Below are 23,475 nucleotides of genomic sequence, written 5' to 3'. Positions count from 1 at the left end.
AATCAAAACGAAAAATCAAAAGTTTAGATTTAAAAATTGCCCCATTTCCCCTATTAGATCTACATGCAAGTGTCTTCTATGTATTTCATTTTTTTATAAACACAGAATAAATCACGATCAAAGCATCAAATAAACAAAACTGAATAGTGAATTATGTCATGCATCTCTACAAATTACGCACTTCTTGTTGTATTGCCGATTTTCTCCAAGTTAAAGCTTGGCATACATGTAATTTCTCAATGTTTATATATCATTATCATCGTCGTCATCATCGTCGTCCTTTTTTTAAAACACTGATCAAATTTCGAGAAAACTAAATCGTCTTCCAGTCCTAAGTAAAACTCATATAAGTTTGTACGAATACAAGTACACGTCTCCTTTTACTAAGAGATGATTCGGGGGGGGGGGGGGGGGGGAGAATATTAAATATGCGAGATCAGTTCGTGTTTAATGACCAAATGGATATTTTAAAACTTATCGAATTATCAAGACAACAATCTGGAATAAAAAGTGTTTATATGAACTTTAAACGTTTTTGACACAATTAAATCGAATAAATTAAGAAAGGAGCCTCAAGATCTAGAGGATTTCCAGTTTGTTGAATTATAAACTTAGTCCTACAGTGTATATTTTTGAATGAACAGGTTTATTGAAGCGTCATTATTTTACTACACGACCACATATCTTTGTAAAACTTGACAGTTTGTGTTTTATTTACCAGAAAATATAAACTCTAAGTAAGGAACATCAATAGTTTTTAAGAAACCTCCAAAAAGTTGTTTTCATGAAAAAGATGTGGTTTTACATATAAAATTAAAAAAACCCAAATGAACAAGTTCGTCTTAAAAATATTCTTTTAACTTTATTTCAAATTATCGACAAAATATCTAAACTATTTTATATTTTAAATTTCATTTTTGATACAGGTTCATGTATTTGATAATAAAACAATTAACACAGTAAGATTCATAAATAGACTAACTAAAACTTAACGTCTTATCAAATTCAGTAATTTTCATTTCACTAATAGCATCATGGAAACTGAATAAAACAAAATATTTTTCAGACAATATAAGATTGCGCAAAGTTATTCCAAAATATATAAATATGCATTACTGATATTTTCATCCTCTTCCTTAGATGGAACAAGCGAAGTGGGGGATTTTGTATATGGTAGATTACAAATTTTTCTTACAGGGAAACTCTTTAGGTAGCCTTCTTCATCTTCAATAGTATCGTAGATACTGTCTTTCTTGGAATGGCAAACATTGAGAATGTCTCTATTTTCTTTTGCTGACTCTTGCACAAGTTTGTCAACAGAAGGTATATACTTTTGCTTACTTATATTTTGAGAAGAATTTCGTCTGAAAAAGTAACAAAATACGAAATTATTTGATAGCTAGTTTTGATAACAAGAGGCACTTGATTTACTTAACCAAGTCTTTATTATCTTTGACCAAAGAAGCCAGCCAGCCTTTCTATATCAAATGGAAGAAATAGAGAAACCTATAAAACAAATGCAATTATAAGTTTTGTCCACAAATAAAAAATAAAATCTACTTAATTTGCAAAAGAATAACACATTCATTTTGAAATTCAATATATAAAATTAGATTGTACATGCCCCTCCAGAGTCATGTTTGTTGAAAGACAAATAAACTCTTTATATTAAATATTAAAAGTTAAACGAGTTTGTACAAAATTACACAGATACGTATAGTTTCTTTTAAAGCTACAAACTCTCTAGACATCTACATTTGTATTTACTTGTATCAGATATAGTTCGAAAATGAGGAGAGGGAAGAATTTCTTGACACTAAAAGTCGGTCATCATTTTCTCATAAGTGAAAAAAATGACAATAAAAACAAATCATTTTCTCATAAATGATTTTACTGGAAAAATCGATTAACTGATGATTTCAAAAATTGTTGTATCCCAACTTTTCATAAGTACGTTCTTTTTCCATGAATAATTAATGGATCTCAAATTATCACCCGTTTGACCAAGTTCAATTATGCTTTGAATTAACTTAATTGTTTCAATCAACTTTTATGTAAATGTTTTATTCGACACCCAGATCCTATAAAGTACCACATGGAGTTAGGGTATAATTAAACTTATATATTTACCAATTCATTAGCATTTTTTAAACCAATAGGTTACAGCCTTCATTTTTTCTTGAAAGTTTTGTGAATGATATTCCAATACAAAATTAAGTCACCCTAACATTTTATGGTTTCTCTATGGCTCTCACTGGTTTCAGTATTACTAAAAATTAAAAATAAAACTATCATTTAAGCTTACATCTACCCTTCGAAGAACTTTTCAATATCAAACCCCTAAATTGTTAGTCCCTTTCACCTCACTACATGTAGTAATATATACCACTCAGCCGCTGATAAGCGAAATAATTCTAAAATATCTCGGTTTAGAATTATATCAATTTTTAAAAATGACTATATGAAAGTTACCTTTTTCGTCGTAGAAAAATCATCAGAGCCAATACTAACAGAACGAAAAATATCACAGGAAGTATTACACTTGTTGCAATGATCGCTGCATTTTCACTACCTGTATCTGAAAATATGCCGTTGATAAATGTTTGTTTTTTACCTCTAATTTACATTTTTGATTATATTGTTCATAATATTTATAATGTATAAGTAATTATTTTACTAAGTAATAGCAAGCTTTATGTCAATAATACTATTTTAGGGAAAATCTCATTTGAACATTGTTTTGCGTATACGTATTGCCAAGTAAGGAAGTTGCCAATTGTGTTAATGTTTTTAGTAATGTAACTGTTTATGAAGATGGCGCTGTTATTATAGAAGTTGCATTTGTTGAACATCGTATTGATGCTTCAGTACTGGTTCTTGTTGATCTTTGTGTTGACATGAAATAGATGTTTTTGTTGTTAACTGAGTTTTTGCCCTATTTTGGTTTAATGAATTTATAATTGGGTTAATAGTTTAGCAGTTGTATTTGTTGATAAGTGTGGTGTTATATTATCAGTTGTGCAATGTTCTTGGTGATTGAGTTAATGTTTAAGAAGTTGTAGTTGTCGATGATTAGGTTGTATTTTTAGTAGTTGTAGTTAGTTGTTGAATGTTTTGTTTTGTAGGTGTTGATTAAATGGTAAATGTTCAGAGGAGTGTAGTTGTTGGTGATTGTGTTGGTTTTCATGTAATTGTTAATAATTGGGTTGATATTTTAGCAGGAGTAAAGGTAGGCAATGGCGATATTTAATTGGATGAAAAAGTCGGTGCTGTATATAGCGATGTAGTTATTGATGGAGATTATGAGGTTGTCATTAAAGTTATTATCATTGTTGATAATAGTTATGATGTTTTAAGGTAGATGTTATAGTCAGGCACGTAGCATCAGAGGGGGTAGAGAAGGATATTTTTCTCAAATTGACTATATAAAAAGTGAATTGACATGAAGTTGCTCCCTCTCCCACTTTTAGGTTAGCATGAACAGGATTGAAATGAAAGAAAGGAGATTAACAGTTATATGTAAAGGTAGAGTACGCCCCCCTAACGGGTAAGGATTTGTCACGCTTTTAGAAAAGTTGTTAATTTCCTGTTTTCCCTTTTTTTTGGCTTGTCAAGATTTTTTGGATGAGCACGTTCCCCCTTTCAAAAACAATGCTATGTGCCTAGTTGTTGCTGGTTCTGTTTTGTCATTTATAAGAAAAAAATGTAGTAATAATATAATTGTTGCTGGTTATGGTTAATTCAAGTGTAAATTTATTTAATGTCTTTTTTACCCAATTGCTCTTTATTTGTGACAGGCGTTGTCTTTGGAATATGACCAATCGTTGTAGATGGTTGTTTTTGTGAACTTTGTGTTTCTTTACCTAGTGTTCCAATGGACTTAGTTGTTATCTCAGTGGTAAAAACTAAAAAAAAAATACTAAGAAGAATTAGGCTTGCTGCAATAATACAATACTGTATTTTTACTCCCTGTATCTGAAAATATTTCATTTAAAATGTGTGAATTCTTCTCACTCTATGCAAGCTTAGTGTCAAAAAATTGCTTTCAGAACAAATTTGATTTTAACATTAACATTGTGCAGGATAAGTATGCCAGTACCAGCGTTGCATTTTGCCCCCCGCTTAAGACGCAGTTTCGTAAAAATCCATATACTAAATGATAGACCTTTGGCTTTAAAGTATAATTGCCACATTTGTTTTTACTGTGTTTTTACTGTGTTTTTACTGTGTCTCGCCTATATCTAATTTCCTACAGATGTTTCTTAAAATCAAACTGGAATCATATTTTCTATGAAAGGAGAAAGGGATTTCCTGTAGGAAATTGAATTCGACAGGTAGATTTTAAAAATCCTATGTTCAAATCTTACTGGAATTTAAATTTCAAATATCCTGAAGGAAAATTGTTTTTTCCTGAGGGAAAAATATTTTCCTGTAGGAATTTATTTCATAAAGGTAAATATCTCACCTGACAGGTGGAATACCTAAACAACAAAGGTGGTAATAAACTCTTAAAGTAATAATCTATCATAATGCATATTTGAATTCTTCGATACATGCAGCTGAGACGGGTGCGAAAATGCCACCTTGGCAATGCCATAATCATCTGGCACAGAGTTCATTGATTAACAAACACGCTGTTGTTTGAGTTGTTCCAGGTAAAGAAGTTGTCAATGGTGTTATTGGATTTGGTGATGCAGCTTCTGATGGAAATGTGGATGTTGGTTCAGGAGATGCAGTTGTTGATGATTGGGTTGACATTTCAGTAGGTATTTTTTCTGCCATTGTGACGGACAACGTTGTCTTCAGATTTTGAGCAATATTTGTAGCTGACTGTGTTGGTAAATTGTAAATTTCTTTCGTTGATGTTCTAATGGACTCAACTGTTTCCTTGGTGGTAGAAACTGGTGCTAAGGATGTCAGAAAAGACGTTTCCTCTCCTGGAGCAAAGCATTGTACTTGTAACCGGGCACTAGAATCATCTAGGTAAACATGAAAGAATAATAAAATAATTTATATATCTTTAAAAATGTGACACAACATATTCATTGATAAATTCGTCAATATGTATCATATTTTGAGTAAATGATAATTTCGACATTTCAAAGTAGATTTACCTGATCGCAGGCCAATGCAGTATCTGTCGTCGTTTGGATAAAACTCTTTAACAAATGAGATATTTCCAACAGTGTTATTTTTTAGCTCCACATTTCCATTCAAAAAACACACATTTCGATTCATTCCAGATTCTTGCGTACTGTCGATGATAACATCGATTCTAGATCCACAGCCATTATAACCAGGTTCCAGGGAACTCTGTTTGAGTACGTAAAGTCTAGCTTTCTCTTTGGTTATAACAGGGGTGAGGTAACAGGTACAAACATTGATACCATCCACCATTCTCTCCCCTGCTTCAGTGACGTCAATCACAACGTGATTACCGAAGATTGAAGTCGGTTTGCACATGGTGGCCACTGTTAAAGCAAATGGTACAACAATATAGGTACATGACAAATAAATTATAAAAACATAATTGATTTAAAATAATTGCTGAAATTTAAAGTAATTTTTACAAACATACAAATATTTCTCTATTTGCATACTTTTCTTACCCGGAAGAGGCGAGGAAGACTGAGCGCAAAAACTCAACTGACCAGCAACCCCTGAAAGTTGCAGATAAATATATTTTATTTCATTTTACCAGTTATGAGTGTATGAATAAACAATTTAAAATTCTGATTTAAAAAAATGAGTATGCTACTTATTAATATAGGAAATTTTATATTAAGCTTTTGTTTTCTGGTATTCGTTTAAGTTTTGTTAACTGCACTTTTCAAAAACCTGTGGATCAATCGCGAATTCAACAAAGCTAAGTTTAGATTAAGATACTTGTATGTATTTAATAGAGCTTTTTTCCTTGGTACATGTATATATCTTATCTGTAATTAGTTTATTTGTTGTATCATAGACGTATCAAAGAACACATTCTGAATTAAATCCCCTTCGACTCATATGCTGAATCGTCCAGGGAGTTTTATTAAAGGAATACATTTACAAAACTTTTAATGACGTACATGATATATAAATTACGGACTCACTGAACTAAAAACAATTGATGCATATATACTGAACTGTTACTTTTTTTTTTAGACATTAACTAGTAGTGGATATTTGCTGTATGTGTTAAACGACGTTGTATATACTTAGATAAATAATCACATGTATGTCTATAACGAAGAACTGCTTCGATTATTCTTCTTTACAGAAGAATATAAAAGGAAGGCGGGAATTACAATGTAAGATTTATATATATCTCCCGATTGATAAACGATTTTGAAATAAAACGAATATATGAATTTCATTGGAACATATGTTCATTTTGTTTTTTTTTTAACTGTTAAAATTTTTCGTGATGGGTGTTTCTATAATTATTCTGCAGACCCATGCATATGAATACATTTATCAAAACCGTGAAACTGTCTTTTAAAAATTAAAATAAGCAATAAGAAAAATATACATATAATGTGATTTCATTTACATCACTTAGGGTTTATAAGTTACTCAGTCTATTTACGGTCATAAATGAATTTCCAATTCTCTAAAGAGCAGCAACTAAAGAAACATTTAAATCTTGATTGGAAAATATCAACAGATATAAATTATCTTCTGAGTAGGCATTTATGCATGACTTTTAAAAGCAAAATTGTTACAAAGTGTCTTTTACTGTATGTCGGGCATTAAATTATTTGTTCAAGTATCCTGTTGATTATTTAAAGAACCATTACGGCGCATCTTATCAAAAAAACGACTTGAAAAAATGTTCCGATCGGTTTCGGTATTTTTGTACTACTCATGAATGTATAAATTTTCAGAAAATTACAAAGTTCTCCATTAAAAAATTATAATTATTTCATTAGAATTAATAATTACGTATAACCTGTCACATTATTACATTGCAACGGGTTGCGGGGTCAGCCTTCTATACTATTGCGCATGCGTATTTACTGTAAACAAAACACATTCAGGACTCGCGAAGATTCTCCTGTACATGTTTGTTGATAAAAATATGTCTTATCTACTTCTCCCATGTAATAGTTGTTCAAAGTTTTAAATAAACACAATTATTATTTTGTAAGCATGTATTTTCAGTGCTTATCATAGGAGTTGACTAGAAGCTAAATTCATTTTTGTAAGTGAGGCCCCTTGAGGGGTTATTTGACTCATTAATTAATGTCTGTTCATTTTAAAATGAAACGAAATTGGAAAACCATTCATAGATTATCGAGAAAGTGATCATGTGTTCCGTTTAGAGATTCCTTTTTACCTCGTATACCACGATGATCGGAGTCGGGCGAATATCTTTTAGTTTTCAGCACGTGTCAATTATTGTCAATCAAAATCCACGTGGTACAAATAAACGATATAAGATTATTCCGGTTTGTACGATTCTTAAATTTTCGGAAGCTCATAATTACATTAATTAGGTACGTGAAAGGGATTTTTATCTATTTCAACTGTTACAATCATCGTTATTTCTTATTTCCTAACGAAACAATGGGTAAATCTGAAGTTATTCACGTATGTGTTTTCAGCTGCATGTAGTCTCTTTTAGGAATGAGTCTTTTCTGGTTTTCGACTTGTCAAACGTTTGGTGAATTGTCCATTAAATCAATATGAAAGGAAATCAAAATAGTATATTTTTCTTTCTGATTAACTATCATACAGCTTTGGCGTAGAAATAGTAATCAATGTTTAAAATCTAAGAAAAACTATATATTTGGCGGAATATTGGCGTAGGAAAATATCACGTTTCGCAATTTAGAATTACTGTAGATAAATGAGTCTGTTTTAGCATTTTTAAAACAATAACATAATTGTTGGATTTTTAACAAATGTGAACTAATGATATAATACTTGGGTTCGATTTTGTCTTTAAAATAAGATTTGCCTAACAAATTGCATTTTTAAAAGCTTTTTAAGCGCCCATTCTATACATTGATTTGTGTGAAAAAATATCGCTAAAATCAGTTTTTCTTTCTTATTAAATGGTCTATATTTTTGCCAATTTATATCTTTATATGAAGTCATAATTATTTGTAAAACTTAGAAATATTTTAATATTGGAAGCATAAAAAAATGCGGGGTAAGCAATATCAATTTTAGTTTCAATATTTTTTCCAATTTAGTAGTATAACTGATAGACATTCTGATATCCTATCATTTCATTGAAGAATAGAATCATCATATCTTAAACAGATGTCTACATAACTGCAATAATGTACTGCATTTATTTTTATTATCCTTTACGTTGAGGAAAGAGGTAAAGACCTTGACTTGACCTTTATGCGAAACAAGGACGTCAAATTTGATTAAACTGATAGAATCATTTGTTTATATGATCTTCTTTACTGTGTCAAACTTTTATGAATTTCTTATTATTAGAAGTATGTTTGATAACAAGAAGAACTTCTTCCTTAAGCTTTAAACATAGGAAATCACATTTTACAACGCTCACCGAGACTAGGAATCATCTTTATGTGACATTACCTGTATGAGACCACCTTTATTATAGTATATAATATAGAAAATGATCTTGGATATTCATGGATACTGTAGTGTGGTTTGACCCAAGATCGTTTATCATATGTCGAACTATTTTTGACACAGACCCTCGCTTTAACGCTTCAGTGACCTATTTTCAAAGATTTGCTAGTACTTTCAACATAACTATATCTACTACAAAAATTAATATTAAATAGATTTTGTCAAAGATATAAATTACAAATATGACGGAAAACACATAACTGCGTAGCACAGGCGTCGGAACCGGGGGGTGAGGGCTTAGCGCCCCCCCCCCCCAACAATTAATTTGCAAATTAATACATGACCGTACCCAAAAGACCCTTTTTTCTTCTTTGTCAAGATTTTATTTATAAGTTTAGCCTCCTTCCCACTTTCAATTTATGCTAACTATCAAAGAGTTCATCCTGACGACGCGATGAAAATAGAGCGTACTGGTTGTGTTAATATACAAGAACTTACCGAAAAAATGTTTATTAAGACTTTTATTCCACCGCCAGTAAGCATCCATAATCACTTTTTTCGATTTCGAATCATTGGGCAAGTGTCTGTTTTATAAAACATCAACAACTCTTCCTCGTTCGAGTCAATTCAAACTAACGAGCATTCCCAACTTTGTGTATGTCAACATACTTAATTATTCAAGTCCTCTGATCAGTATTTCCCATTAATCAAGTGAATAAGCTCTAAGAAAAAATATTTAGAGCTAAAGAATTATTTAAAGGTTTATTTCAGTGAAACTTTACATAAAAACAGTTAGATTTATCTCAGAAATGACGTTCTAAATTGTATTGCGCAAGGTCACAATAACCGCATAATACAACGTTGCATCATCGTTTTTAATCTTTGAAAAAAATCAATTCGGGTCATATAAGGACTGTTTCAAAAGCTTCATGATATAAACAAATTGTATGATATAAATAGAACATCTTTAATTATGTGATTTTATATTTGCTTTGTCCAACGAGTTGAAATGGTTATATTCGCTCGGCAATCCTCGCGGATATATACACCATTTCAACTCTTTGGATAAAGCAAGTATAAAATCGCACAATATAGATATCCTCTATATATCACACCCCTCTCCGGCTATCTTCGGATTTTATATCACACCCCTTTTCGTTCATCATCGACTATTATGACGTAGAGTTCGGTCTGCGTCGTTCAACTCCAATCTCCGAGTATGACGTCAAAAAGTCACGTCGACTTAAACCTGGTTTTCAAACAGCTGGCGCAAAAATTTCATAGAAATTTATCAGAGATGGAATATATAGACACGGAGCGATTTGTTAACAATAATCATTCATCACATGATGTTTTTTATTGTTTCTTTAATATTTTCTATAAGTATATGATATAAAAATCATAACAATTTTTATATCGGATCCTATATTAGTCCTCGGTCGTTTTATATCAGCCCTCTAGTCTGACGGCTCTCGGCTGATATACCGCAACCTCGTGCTAATATAGATTGCGATATTAAAATTGCCACGTAATAATCTATATATATCATACTACAAAAGCATATGATACAACCTTATGCGACTCAAAATATATTATATACTACAATTTATATTATACAATACAATATCATATGATAAATATTATAATTATGTAACATACTATTATATCATATGATATAATTTTATATATTACAGTATCATTTGATACATTGTTATGCGATACAAGAATATAAAAAAATTATATCATACAGTATCGTATCATAAAATACAATAGTTTATATAACAATACCATAGGATACAATATCATATCAATATATCAAAATAAGTTGATACAATATCATATATTGTATCATACAATTTTTCACAATATAATATTATTGGATAAATATTGTATCAAATCATACAATAGTGTATCATATCATACTATATTAAAGGAATCATATTATATAATTTAACAACAAACACATCTATCAAGCAAGTTTGAGTAGGGGAGGAGGGTTTTTTTTAGCATCCTTGATAATGGAGAACAGGCTCTGTATCTAAAGCTACTTCTGCGATTCATATAAATTATATCTTAGTTATTCAACCATGCATGTTTAAAAAAGTACTATTCTCTATCAAACCTTAACCTCATTCGGCACCCGAAACCTATGGCTCTGATTCAGCATTCATGTCTGTCAATAGTATTAGTATCATAAGACGCACAATCCATGCAAGTTTAGTTAGGCTAGGACCAGTGCAAACCAAGATAATAATAATAATCATTAGAGGGCACCTGCTCCAAAAACTTAAAACAGCTTAAAAAACTTAACCTCCTCCAGCATCCGAAACCTTTAGTTAAAATTCAGTATCAAGCCTGTCAGTTCATCAATATACGCACTATCCATGCAAGTTTGGTGAAGTTACGACCAGCAGTAACTTCAAGGGGCTATCAACGGGCACCTGCTCAAAAAAATTTAACCTGCTCCAAAAACATTAACCTTTTCAAGCAGCTGTTATTCATAGTCCTGTTTCAACATCCCTGTTTATTAGACCATAAGTAGGTCCAGATGCATCATCCATGCAAGTTTAGTGAAGATAGGACAAATAATAATTTAGATACGGGACCTGCAACAACACTATTACATGGTTCGAACGCCGACACCGGGGGTATAGCATAAGCTGCCCCGACTCCGTCTCAGTGAGCTAAAAAGTGTAAAGAGATTAGTACAGTCATGTAGTATTCCCTACACCAAATACATTTACATCGTCCCTCTAATAACCCGCGTCCCTAAATGACAGACCAACCCTATATATATATATATATATATATATATATATATATATATATATATATATATATATATATATATATATATATATATATATATATAGCTTCTGAAGATTTTAAAATGAAAGCGCTTAAGCTATATTGAACGTTTTTCGTGTTTTCTTATTTAATTTTTATCTATAACTCGCCGACCACTGTGGATTTTATTGTGTTTCAATATATATATATATATATATTCAATAAATCCTTTTTCTTGGTACAGGGGATGAATAAACACAAAAAATAAGTCCAATGCTCAAACAGCTTTTATCTATAGCGCTTTCGCCCTACCGGGCTCTTCAGCAGATTTAAAAACAAAGTAAGCAAGAACTTTTACGGTTTACCAAAAATCCACAAGTCGAAACAAATTCAAACTGGAATACAAAACTTATGTGAACCTTATATTAAAGTACCGCGTCCAACAGACTTGAAACTTCGTCCAATCGTGGCTGGTCCTTCCTATCCAACACAAAGACTTAGCAATTTCCTAGACATTATACTTAAACCGCTCTGTAAATTAATACCGAGCTATATTCGGGATGACATGGACTTTTTAAATCATATACCAAATACCATCAAAGATAATACACATCTAGTGAGTTTCGATGTAACTAGTTTATATACAAACATACCTCACAACCTGGCGTTGAGGCCATTGACTACTGGATAAACAAAAATGAAAGCATTCTACAAACAAGATTTTCGAAAGAATTTATTCTTGAGGGAATTACACTCGTGCTGGAAAATAATCATTTTTTCTTTGATGACAAATATTTTCTACAGACAAAAGAAACAGCCATGGGAACAAAGGTCGCCCCCACTTACGCCAATTTGGTTCTTGGTTACCTCGAAGAAAAGCTTACTTTAGAGTGAAAAACATCTTTGGAGAAGAAAATGCCCTATACATCAAAAACAACTGGAAACGCTACCTAGACGATTGTTTCATTTTTTGGACAAAATCACTGGACGACTTACAAAATTTCCACAAAATTCCTTATTCTCTACATGACAGCCTACAATTTACAATAGAAATTAGTGAAAAAGAATTACCCTTTTTGGACATTTTAGTGATAAAAGATGGAATGAAAATTACTACGGATCTTTTCTACAAAAAGACAGATTCTCACCAATATTTGATTTTTGATTCATGTCATCCTTCTCATACAAAACGAAACATCCCTTTTAATATGGCCCGGCGAATCTGTACCATCGGTGTAGATGAAGAACGGAGGAAAACAAGACTGTCCGAACTTAAAACATTTCTTACCAGACAAAAATATCCTATACAGCTCATCGAATCAGCAATACGCAAGGCGACAGAAACACCAATTGCAGAAATTAGATCAATTAAACAACGTGAGGAAAGCAATACCAAAATTCCCTTTGTTCTCACCCACAACCCGAGGAATCGCAACATGTTTAAATCAGCCAAATAGTTTTTCCCTATTCTACAACAATCAGAAAACTTACAAGAACTGATCCAGCCTAATGATATTCTTCACAGCAGACGGCAACCTCCAAATCTGAAGAACATTCTTACCAAAGCCAAATTCACTTCAAACCCCGTAACACCAACTGTATCTAAATGCGAGGATCCACGATGCGGGACATGTCCTTTTCTACAAACCGGCCCATCCATAATGTTCAAGAACGGTATGCATTTCAACGTTAATTCAACAATGAATTGCAAATCCAAGAACCTGATTTACTGCATGACGTGCCCTACTTGTGGTGACAACTATATAGGACAAACTGGAACCAAAGTCGCAGATAGAGTGCGCGTCCACAAGCAGCATGCAGATTAGAGACCCATCTGTGAGGAACACACCATGCAGCGGCCATTTCGATATATGCGGAAAGGGAATGTTTTATATTTTCCCTTTTTATAAAGTGAACGAAAACAATGAACAATTGCGTAAAGCTAAAGAAAATCATTTTGTTAAACTGTTAAAACCTAAGTTAAATTCTTAATATTTTGTATTTTTAACATCTGCATATATATACATGTATATAATTATGTACAAAAGACACTGGACTTTTATCATTATAATTGTGTTGACTCTTTTTATGCACTGTATAATGTTTTGACGTCACTATGTTTTGACGTCATAATCACGTCTTCAACAGTTTGTTTGTATAACGTTGCCTACCTAACGTCACGAGATTGGCGTCATAATGTTCTTGCTTACTTTGTTTTTAAATCTACTGAAGAGCCCGGTAGGGCGAAAGCGCTATAGATAAAAGTTGTTTGAGCATTGGACTTATTTTTTTATTTTAAACAAATCAAACTCGGGTTATCAACATATTTATTTAATTCACAAGGCAGAGGCAAATATTTTTAAAACACTCACGCTTGAGTTTATCACTTTTGTCGTATTTGCCGAATTTTTTTCATCAATTGAACTATCGAGTTCATCTGATTTTAGATGAACCAACCGCAGATTTGGCCTGACATGTTTAAAATTCGCGGATATGTTTACGTTTGCTTAGCAACTGGCTCGTTGAATTTCGAACCCGACGTAATTAATATGCAGAATTCGTGCACGCGATGGTGATATTACAGTTTCGGGAGGGCAATATAACTATTTCCTGTGAAATATAACTGTTTCCGGGAGGGCAATATAACTGTTTCCTGTGTGATTCAGCAATTTTCGGGGCATAGTAATAAAATTATCTCATTTGTGACATAACGAGAAAACTTATTCAAAAATGGTATATATATATATATATATATATATATATATATATATATATATATATATCAAACATTGCAATAGCTCTCAAATTGACATATACCTGCCTAAAGGAAAGGATAGAGATAAACATAATGCACAGGGAAATTCACAATAATGGAGCTCCATCTCTGACCCAGCCGGCGCTTGAACTCACAACCTCTTGGGCCTGTTTCTCAAAAAGACCTACGTCCAGGCGTAAGCTTAGTCCGGACTAAATCAGGGATTAAACCTCAAAACCAGACTAAGTTGCGTTTCACAAAAAGGTGGAAAGTCCTTAGTCTGTGCACAAAAATGGCAAGAGTTTTGTTTTTAAGGCAAAATAAACAAAGAATTTAAATTTTTGGTTTGTTTTACGTGTTATTAAGGTAAATATTCTCATTTATTGAAATATTTGTACATGTACGTAGAACTTTAAAAAATACCTATTGTTCGATGACTCTTCCTATTTCTAAATAAAGATTAAATCAATTTGATAAATAATGGGCTTACCTTATTTAACGCATGTAATATACATAAGATTACTACACGTTAATGAAATCTACTTTAAGTATGAAGAATTAAAGATAAGTATACCCTGATAAATGATATAAACACAATAATTTAAAAAATGCTATAATTTTAAATTAAACAAGATAGATGTATATATAAGTAGGAATCGATTATTGATTATTAGATCCATACTCAGTAAGCATAGACTAGAATTTAATGTTTCTAATCAAATTTGAACCTATGAAACTGATTTCAAAATATTGAGAATACTCCTTTGAATATGAGCAACGCAAAACGTTTTCAGTTTTAATTTGTCCTTGTGTGTAGTTGTTTATTCTCTACCTATATTACTTACAACTTTACAACACGTATACATTCTCATTTTCATTTTTTTATTCCTAGTATCTTTACAAAACAGTATGAAAGCTATATGTTTTTTAAATGTTTTTGAACTCGCATTTTGATACATGTACAATCAATTTTTGTTAACAAATTACTTAAAAGTATGTTTTAGAATCGTGCAGAGTGTGTATCAGTTTTAGATATATTGACAAGCGTATGTCAAGGTTCTTGAAGTTCAAAAATTTCACATGCAAACCTCCTTGAACTTTCGGAAATCAAATTCATAAATCGTATTAATTCTAGGATTAAGTGATCAATTGTCTTCATATTAAACATCGATTGTAATTCTTTTAAATAGGTATGGTTTACAAGTACTATCAATGACCTTCGTGCGTATGCATATGTGCTGTTTATTTGTATCATTGAACGGAATTGATCTTTATTTACTTGAATTCATGATAGTTTTTTTCTTCATATTTAAGATGTATGTATATCAAGGGATGTTATTTTTTATTTCAAAGTTGTCGACTTGCAATACAAACGCGTTGTTTTAGCAGTTTTACAACCGTGTGCATTATTTACACATTCATCTAGACTTATTAAGGTCTTCCGTTTCCAACGGAATACCTTATAGTGATTGTAATGTTTTTTATTATTTTTTTTTCCCTTTTTTTTTGTCCACAAGATTTCTCAGAGATGGTTGGACAGATTTTTGTGATATTTTCTGGCATGAAAGATAATGACAATATCTATAGGCGTTTTTTTTCATTTTGTCAAAAATCATTTCCGGTCGTCCGTTTCCTGTCCCGCGTTGAAAAAGCTTGTCACCTCGAGATCTCAAAATCGATAAAGACTTGAGCATCCAAACTTTGTGGGATGATAGACCTATAGTTGTAGATGTGTTTAAACTATTTTTTTTGTTCGTCATAACTTCCGGTCGTCACCAGAAGCACTTCAAAAATAATAACTGTTACGCATTAAATTCCTTTTCCATAGAATAAATATATAAGTATAAATCTATACATAGGTTTTGCATGCGATGTTATATTAACAAAAAAATTCTACTTTCGGTAAGATATCTCAAATATCTCAGGTAGCTTTCTTGAAACACATTTTGTACAAACGAGATCTCAGAAACTTTGAAACACATTTCGTACCCATGATATCTCGAAAGTATTAATGATCAAGCCCAAAAACTTTCATGGATGGTAGACATTTGATTGAAGATGTGTTTATTTTTTCTTCCGTCACTTCCGGTCCACACAGGAAGAGTTCAAACAAATCGAGCTGTTTATCAGTTCAACTTTTTTCCATTGATATTTGTAGTGTGCTGGATGAGAAATGAAGTACAAAGGGCAAGTATACAAGAAATATTAAATACAATTTAGATTGAGCACTTCCGTTTGTCCGTTTCCTGTCCCGCGTTGAAAAAGCTTGTATCAACAAGATCTCAGAAACGGTAAAGACTTGAACATCCAAACTTTGAGGGATGATAAACATATAGCTGTAGATGTGTTCACACTATTTTGTTTTGTTCGTCGTAACTTTCGGTAGTCACTGGAAGCACTTCAAAAATAACTACTTTTTCGCATAAAATTCCTTTTCCATAAAATAAATATATAAGTATAAATCTATGGTAGCTTTTTTGAAACACGTTTTGTACAAACAAGATCTCAGAAACTATAAGTGATCAAAGCACAAAACTTTCATGGATAATAGACATTTGATTGAAGATGTGTTTAACCGGTTTCGTTTTGTCTTCCGTCACTTTCGGTCCACACACGAAGAGTTCAAACAAATAAAGCTGTTTATCAGTTTAACTGTTTTCCTTTGATATTTGTAGTGAAGTCGATGAAAAATTAAGTAGAAAGGGCAAGTACAAAAAAAATATTAATTACAATTTACATTGAGCACTACCGTTTGTCCGTTTCCTGTCCCGAGACAAAAAACCTTGATTCCTGGAGATCTCAAAAACGGTAACGACTTGAACGATCAAACTTTGTTGGATGATAGACCTATGAATGTACATGTGTATACACTATTTTGTTTTGTTCGGCGTCACCGGAAGCACTTCAAAAATTTGTTTTGTTCATTTTACATAAAATGAAAATATCAGTATACAATCTTACATATGTCATCTATATAATGTTAAATTGGCAAATAAATTTTACTTCCGGTGAGATATCTCAAATATCTCTATGTAGCTTTCCTTTTTACAAATTTGATGTCCGCGAGATTTTCGTCATTGTAAGTGATTGAGACACGAATCTTTCATGATTGATAGAATTTTGATTGGGGATGTGTTTAACGGATTTAATTTTGTCAACTGTCACTTCCGGTTCCTACCGGAAGGGTTCAAACAAATCCTGTTTTTAACAAGTTTATTTGACTTTCTTGGAATTTCATCTAGCCTGATAAACAGTGATGTACATTAAGCAAATGTATGAGAAATACCAGCTTTTGTTTTTATTAATCACTTTCGTTCGTCCGTTTCGGTCCCGAGACAAAAAATATTGTTTCAAAGAGATCTTGGCAGAGACGTGAACAACAAAACTTTGAGGAAAGATTGACATATGATTGTACAAATGGTTAACATTTTTGTTTAGTTCGGCGTTACTTCCAGTCGTCACAGAAAGTACTTCAAAAATTGATTTCTTTTTCATTCTCGATGTTTTACATGTAAATAACGTCTGGATATATCATTCACAATAATTATCATATCCACTTTTTTTTCTATGTGAGAGAAGCAATGTCTTACAGTTAAATTGATACATGTATATCAAAACGGAAGACCTTTTTGTTGCTTTTGCTACAAGAGTCTAGTTATATTAACAATTGTATACACCACCACCCCAATAACCCAAATGCAGATGGTGAAAAATAAGTATCAAATGTACTTGTTAAAACCGCTAAGATGCAAAATGTCTTATCCGGAGGGGGACAGGGGATTTTTTAGATGCCTTTTCCATTAAACTTTTAGAAACCTTTTATTTATAAATCTTTCTTCAAAATGTAGGGTGTTCTTAGATGACTGGTTTTTTATCTATATTTTATTCAAGATACTGTATACAGGGTTATTTTCGTCCCGTGTAATTTCCACCCTTCTACACTTGCAAACAGTTTCGCTATGTTGTGAATTCGCCCAGTCATGATTGTTATTTAAGCTACTTAATATTAGACAGTGAAAATTAACAAGTCTTAAATTGGCCCGCTGATAACGAGGGTGAAATGATTGAAAATTAAACGAGGGCGAATAATTCTCTGTATATAGTATATATCAATCATTCAACCCCCACCCCCCACCCCAAAAAAAACACCCCCAAAACAAAACAATCAATCGATTAAACCAAAAAACAGGAAAGGGAGTTGGGGAGACCCCGGCCTCAAATGTTGATAAGTCCTGTATATTGTTAATTGTTGACAATATCTTTCAAAACTATTATCATTTGAATCGCAGAAAAAAAAGAATCGTTTCCGTGCCATTGTCTACATTCTTTCAATATTGAAACAGAGTATGGAACTTTTCTTCCTTCTGTAGACATGGACAAAGTTTATGTATATGTTATAATTACTGTAGATATTTTCGATTTCAGTTGGTTGCTGTTTTACTCATGGCCATACTATTGTCTATAAATAATATATAGTTATATGATAAAAAAAATCAAGCCTTATCCCAGCATCTGAAAGTGTCTAAATATCTATATGAAGCATGACTTATCATTCTGCAAACGTATGCGGGCATATCTACTGTACTCTGTCCCTGCATTCTATAAATATTTGAAGTTTACACGAACGTTGGAGTTAATTTCTATGCATTGTTTCGTTCAATTAATATATAGCATTGTGCCTCAATATCATCTACAATGCATTCAATTGTCATATATTTAGTTTCTGAAAACCTCTTATATATGCCTCTTTCATATTAAAGAGACAGTACGGCGGATCTTATCAAAACACCGACTTGAAAAAAATTTCCGATCGGGTTCGGTATTTTTGTACTACTCATGAATGTATAAACTTTCAGAAAAAAATAAAGTTCTCCATGCAATAAATCTAATTATTTCATTAAAATTGATAATTACTTATAACATATCACATAAATACATCGCAACGTGTTCGGGGTTCAGCCTTCTATACTATTACGCATGCGTATTTACTGTAAGCAAAACACATGCAGGGCTCGCGAAGAATTTCCTGGACAGGTTTGTTGGTTTGTTGATAAAAATATGTCTTTTCTACTTCTCATTGGTAATAACTGTTCAAAGTTTTTAATATAACCACAATTTTTATTTTGTAAGCATGTATTTTTCGTGTTTATCATAGAAGTTGCTACAACCTAAATTTATTTTCATAAATGAGGCCCCTTGAAGGGTTATTTGACATATTTATGTCTTTTCATTTTAAAATGAACCTAAATTGGTGAACCATTTATAAATTATCGAGTAAGTAAGGATGTGTTTCATTTAGAGAATCGCTTTAACCTCGCTTTTCATGATAACCGTAGTGGGACGAAGATCTTGTAGTTTTCAGCACGTTTTAATTACTGTCAATCAAAGTCCACGTGGTACAAATAAACGATATAAGATTATTCCGGTTTGTACGACCCTTGAATTCCCGGAAGCTCATAATTACGTTAATTAAGTATGTGAAAGGGATTTTCATGTATTTCAACTATTACAATAAACGTTATTTCTTTTTTCCTAACTATACAATAGGTAAATCTGAAGTTATTCACACATGTGTTTTCAGCTGCACTGTCTCTTTAATTGTTTTCTATAAAAATTTCATTATGTTAAGAAGTGTATAGGCATTTGTTCTACTATCATTTATAAAAATTTATGAACAACTTGAACTATGCACATTCAATGGTAAAGTATAACATGCGTACTTTCGGGTACATGAATTATGAATTGGACAATTGATCCACCACATATAATCAAAGCCTCAAAGCAAAACAAAATACGATATGCACATATTTCCCATTTATAGCACATGTACTCGAAAGTACACATATAACTAGTATGCTATACAACTGAATGTGCATATTTCAAGTTGTTCATAAGAGTGTATATTAATGAAGGTAGAACAAATGGATATACACTTCTAAACATAATAAAATATTTAAAAAATACATGTAGGCTACAGTTGATATGAAAGAGGCACATATAAGAAGAAGTTTCAGAAACCAAATTTATGACTGTGACAATTAAATGTATTGTTGACGATATTGAGGCATAATATTGTACATATTAATTGATCGAAACAATGCATAGAAATTAACTCCAATATTCGTGTAAAATTCAAATATTTCTAGAATGCAGGGGCAGGGTTCAGTACATATGCAGAATGGTAAGTAATGCTTCATATAGATATTTAGACACTTTCATATGATGGGATAAGGCTTGATTCTTTTTTATGATATCACAATATTACATGTATTTATAGAAAATGATATGACCATGAGTTAAACAGCAACCAACTGAAATCTAAATTATTACTGTATAAATATCACATGAACCTTGTCTATGTCTACAGAGGGCAGAAAAGTTCCATCCTCTGTTCCAGTATTGAAAGAATGTAAACAATGACTTGGAAACGATTCTTGATTTTCGGCGATTCAAATGATAATATAGTTTTGAAAGAGTTTGTCTACAATTAACAACACAGGAATTATCAACATTTGAGGCCAGGGTCTCCCCTACTCCCTTTCCTGTTTTTGGTTTTTTCAATTAATTGGGTTTTTTTTCGGGGGTCGGGGGATTGAAAGTAATATATTCTGTATACAGGGAATTATTCGCCCCGTTTAATATTCAACCATATAACCCTCATTGTCAGCGGGCGAATTTAGGACTTGTAGATTTTCAAAGTCTAATATTAAGTAATGAAGTACCAACTCACGAGAGAGCGAAACTGAAAGTGTAGAAGGGCGAAAATTACACAGGACGAAAAAAAACACCCTGCATACAGTATCTTGATTAAAATATAGATCTAAAAGCAGTCATCTAAGAACCCCGTACCAATTTGAAGGAAGTTGAATAAATAAAAGGATTCGAACAGTTTAATAGAAAAGGCATCAAAAAATTCCCTATCCCTCTCCGGATAAGACATTTCCATCTTTGCAGTTTTAACAAGTACATTTGAGACTTATTTTTTCCCTATCTGCTTTTGGGTTATTGAGGTGGGGTGTATCCAAATGCTAGCTAGTTTAATTTGTATATGATGAACACTGTTGTAAAACTGCTAAAGCAACGTCTTTTGTATTGCAAGTCGACAACGAGAGCACAACTATTCTGAATTATGAAGTAATTAAAGATGAATTCAATTAAATGAGTAAAAATAATCGACACATAGGCATATGCACAAAGATCATTGATAGTAAACCATACCTAATTTAAGAGATTTATAATCGATGTTAAATATGAACGCAATTGATCACTTATTCCTAGAAAATTAATAAGATTTATGAATTTGATTTCCAAATATTCAAGGAGGTGTGCATGTGCAATTTTTGAATCTTCAAGAACCTTAACAAACGCTAGTCAATAGACCTAAAATTAATACACACTCTGCAATCTGAAACATATTTTAAAGAAATATTTTAACAAACAAAAATTGATTGTATCTAAATGCGAGTTCATAGACATTCAAATAACATGTAGAGTTCATAATGTTTTGTAAAGGAGTAAAGAAAAAGAGAATGCATATGTATTGTAAAATTGTAAGTAATATAGGTAAAGAACATACAGCCACACAGATGGAAAAATTACAATGTAAACATTTTGAGTTGCTCCTATTTAAAAGCGTATTCTCAATATTTTGAAACCAGTTTCGTTTCATAGGTGCAAATTTGATTAGAAACATTAAATTCTAGTCTATGCTTAAGGGGGCTTTTTGATCTTATTGAAAGATCAATAAGCTATTCGTACTTATATACATGCATCTATCTTGTTGTGTAATACATGTTTGATTTAGAATTATAGCATCTTTTTTAATTATTGTGTTTAGATCATTTATCGGGGTATACCATCTTTAATTCTTCATACTTAAGGTAAATTTCATTGACGAGTAGTAATGTATATTTCATTGTACATACATTTAATAAGTTAAGCCCATTATTTTTCAAAATTGGTTAAATCTTAATTTATTTAGAAATAGGAACAGTTATCGAACAGTAGGTATTTTAAGTTATACGTACATGTACAAATATTTCAATAAATGCGAGTGTTTTCCTTAATAATACGTAAAATAACCCGAAAATTAAAATTCTCTGTTTATTTAGCCTTAGAAACAAAACCCTCGCCAGTTTTGTACACAGACTAAGAACTGACGCCTACCCATTAGTAGGCGTAGATTTAAACCTAAATTTAGTCCCGACTAAGTTTCCGCCTGTTTGTAAAACGAAACATGGAGCTTTAGAGCAGCAGAGATGGAGCTTCATTATAGGGGATTCCCTTGTACTTTATGTATATCTTTATCACTCACTGTTGGCAGATGAGATATATAAATAACAATTTAAAGGGGTTTTAAACTATTTTAGGCTTTGGTCTTTTGTTTGGTATAAATAGATTTGTACACTATATTGAATCTTAAGCGGGTGCAAAAATGCCACCTTGGCAATGGCATAATTATCCGGCAGAGTGTTGCAAGTATATTTTATCTTGAAACTATAATCAAGTGAAAAAAACATTCATACTCATATTTTAGAGTTTTCGTTTGCTTTTAAACAGAGCTTTTTTTCGTAAGGAGACCGTATTTGCATAGCTTAAATATAACCATTACCAACTAGCCTTTTGACAACTAAAAGTTAATTACTCTAACTGCTTTCCATTTGGTTTACTGCAATCACCAAAACTTTAAAAGTTTGCATTAATGATTTCATCAATTCGTGAAATAAAAAAAACTGACCTTTTGCAAAAGAGATGAGAAGAATGGCGACAAACAGCTGCATCTTTTTTGTACATGTGATAAGGTTAAGACTGGTTTAAAATCTTCACAAAATTTAATTTTGTGAAATTCCTTAACGTTCATACATTCATTCCAGCAAATCAGTCGTTCAGATCTCACTTTCCGTTCCAAATACGCATTCCATTACTTTATGTAGTTCAAAATTATGTTTATTGCGACTGGTCTACATTTAAACACCAATCATGTGACCTTTAACAAGGATTAATAATACACGTCAAATAAAGTTCCATTCATTGAAAACTGCATTATCATAGTCATTGAATAGAACGGTTACACAATCCACCTCATGGGTATTTCTCTATTCATTTGAATAGAACCTATGGCACAAAAAATCAACAAAGATTTAAAAGGTTTGATAAAATACAAAGACCCTTGCGTGATATAATTTAACAACCACCCTATCCTCAACCCCCTTTCAAGTTTGAAAGATATTTCGTACTTTTTTGTAATGTGGTACTTCCAAAAGCATCCATTATTTTGTGTGTGTAACAATATATGAAAGTTAATCTTTTTAGATTATAGTTAATGTTAGAATAAGACGTCGTTCTTAGGAACTCACACACATCCCTGCAAATGTGTTCAGAATGTTTTCTTT

General features: G+C 31.8%; 1 protein-coding gene across 2 annotated transcripts; it reads right to left on the bottom strand.

The window, feature by feature from the left end:
* Positions 1–859: 859 nt before the first annotated feature.
* Positions 860–23,098, bottom strand: LOC128182822 (uncharacterized). 2 transcript variants are annotated; one of them, XM_052851575.1, is made up of 7 exons: positions 22,821–23,098; positions 5,610–5,660; positions 5,115–5,471; positions 4,632–4,979; positions 3,774–3,905; positions 2,473–2,572; positions 860–1,364 (listed from the first exon to the last, which is right to left on the bottom strand). In XM_052851575.1, the coding sequence occupies exons 1-7, from the start codon at positions 22,861–22,863 to the stop codon at positions 1,088–1,090; spliced, it is 1,308 nt and encodes a 435-aa protein (XP_052707535.1). In that variant the 5' UTR covers positions 22,864–23,098; the 3' UTR covers positions 860–1,087. The 2 variants fall into 2 exon arrangements, with proteins under 2 accessions (XP_052707535.1, XP_052707534.1); XM_052851574.1 differs by having other exon boundaries at positions 863–1,364; positions 2,473–2,578; positions 22,821–23,096.
* Positions 23,099–23,475: the final 377 nt, after the last annotated feature.

Source organism: Crassostrea angulata, chromosome 5, assembly GCF_025612915.1.
Source record: "Crassostrea angulata isolate pt1a10 chromosome 5, ASM2561291v2, whole genome shotgun sequence".
Taxonomy (NCBI): domain Eukaryota; kingdom Metazoa; phylum Mollusca; class Bivalvia; order Ostreida; family Ostreidae; genus Magallana; species Magallana angulata.
Note: the sequence above shows the minus strand (reverse complement) of the source record. Positions and strands in the feature narration are given on the sequence as shown.

Bases quoted from the DNA above. Each gene is read 5' to 3' on its own strand.
- LOC128182822 (XM_052851574.1), bottom strand. From the start codon at position 22,863: ATGCAGCTGTTTGTCGCCATTCTTCTCATCTCTTTTGCAAAAG. The intron at 4,980-5,114 runs GTAAATCTACTT...ATGTTTACCTAG, and splicing joins CTGCATTGGCCTGCGATCAG to ATGATTCTAGTGCCCGGTTA. The intron at 2,579-3,773 runs GTAAAAAAGACA...GCATATTTTCAG, and splicing joins CACAAATAAAGAGCAATTGG to ATACAGGTAGTGAAAATGCA.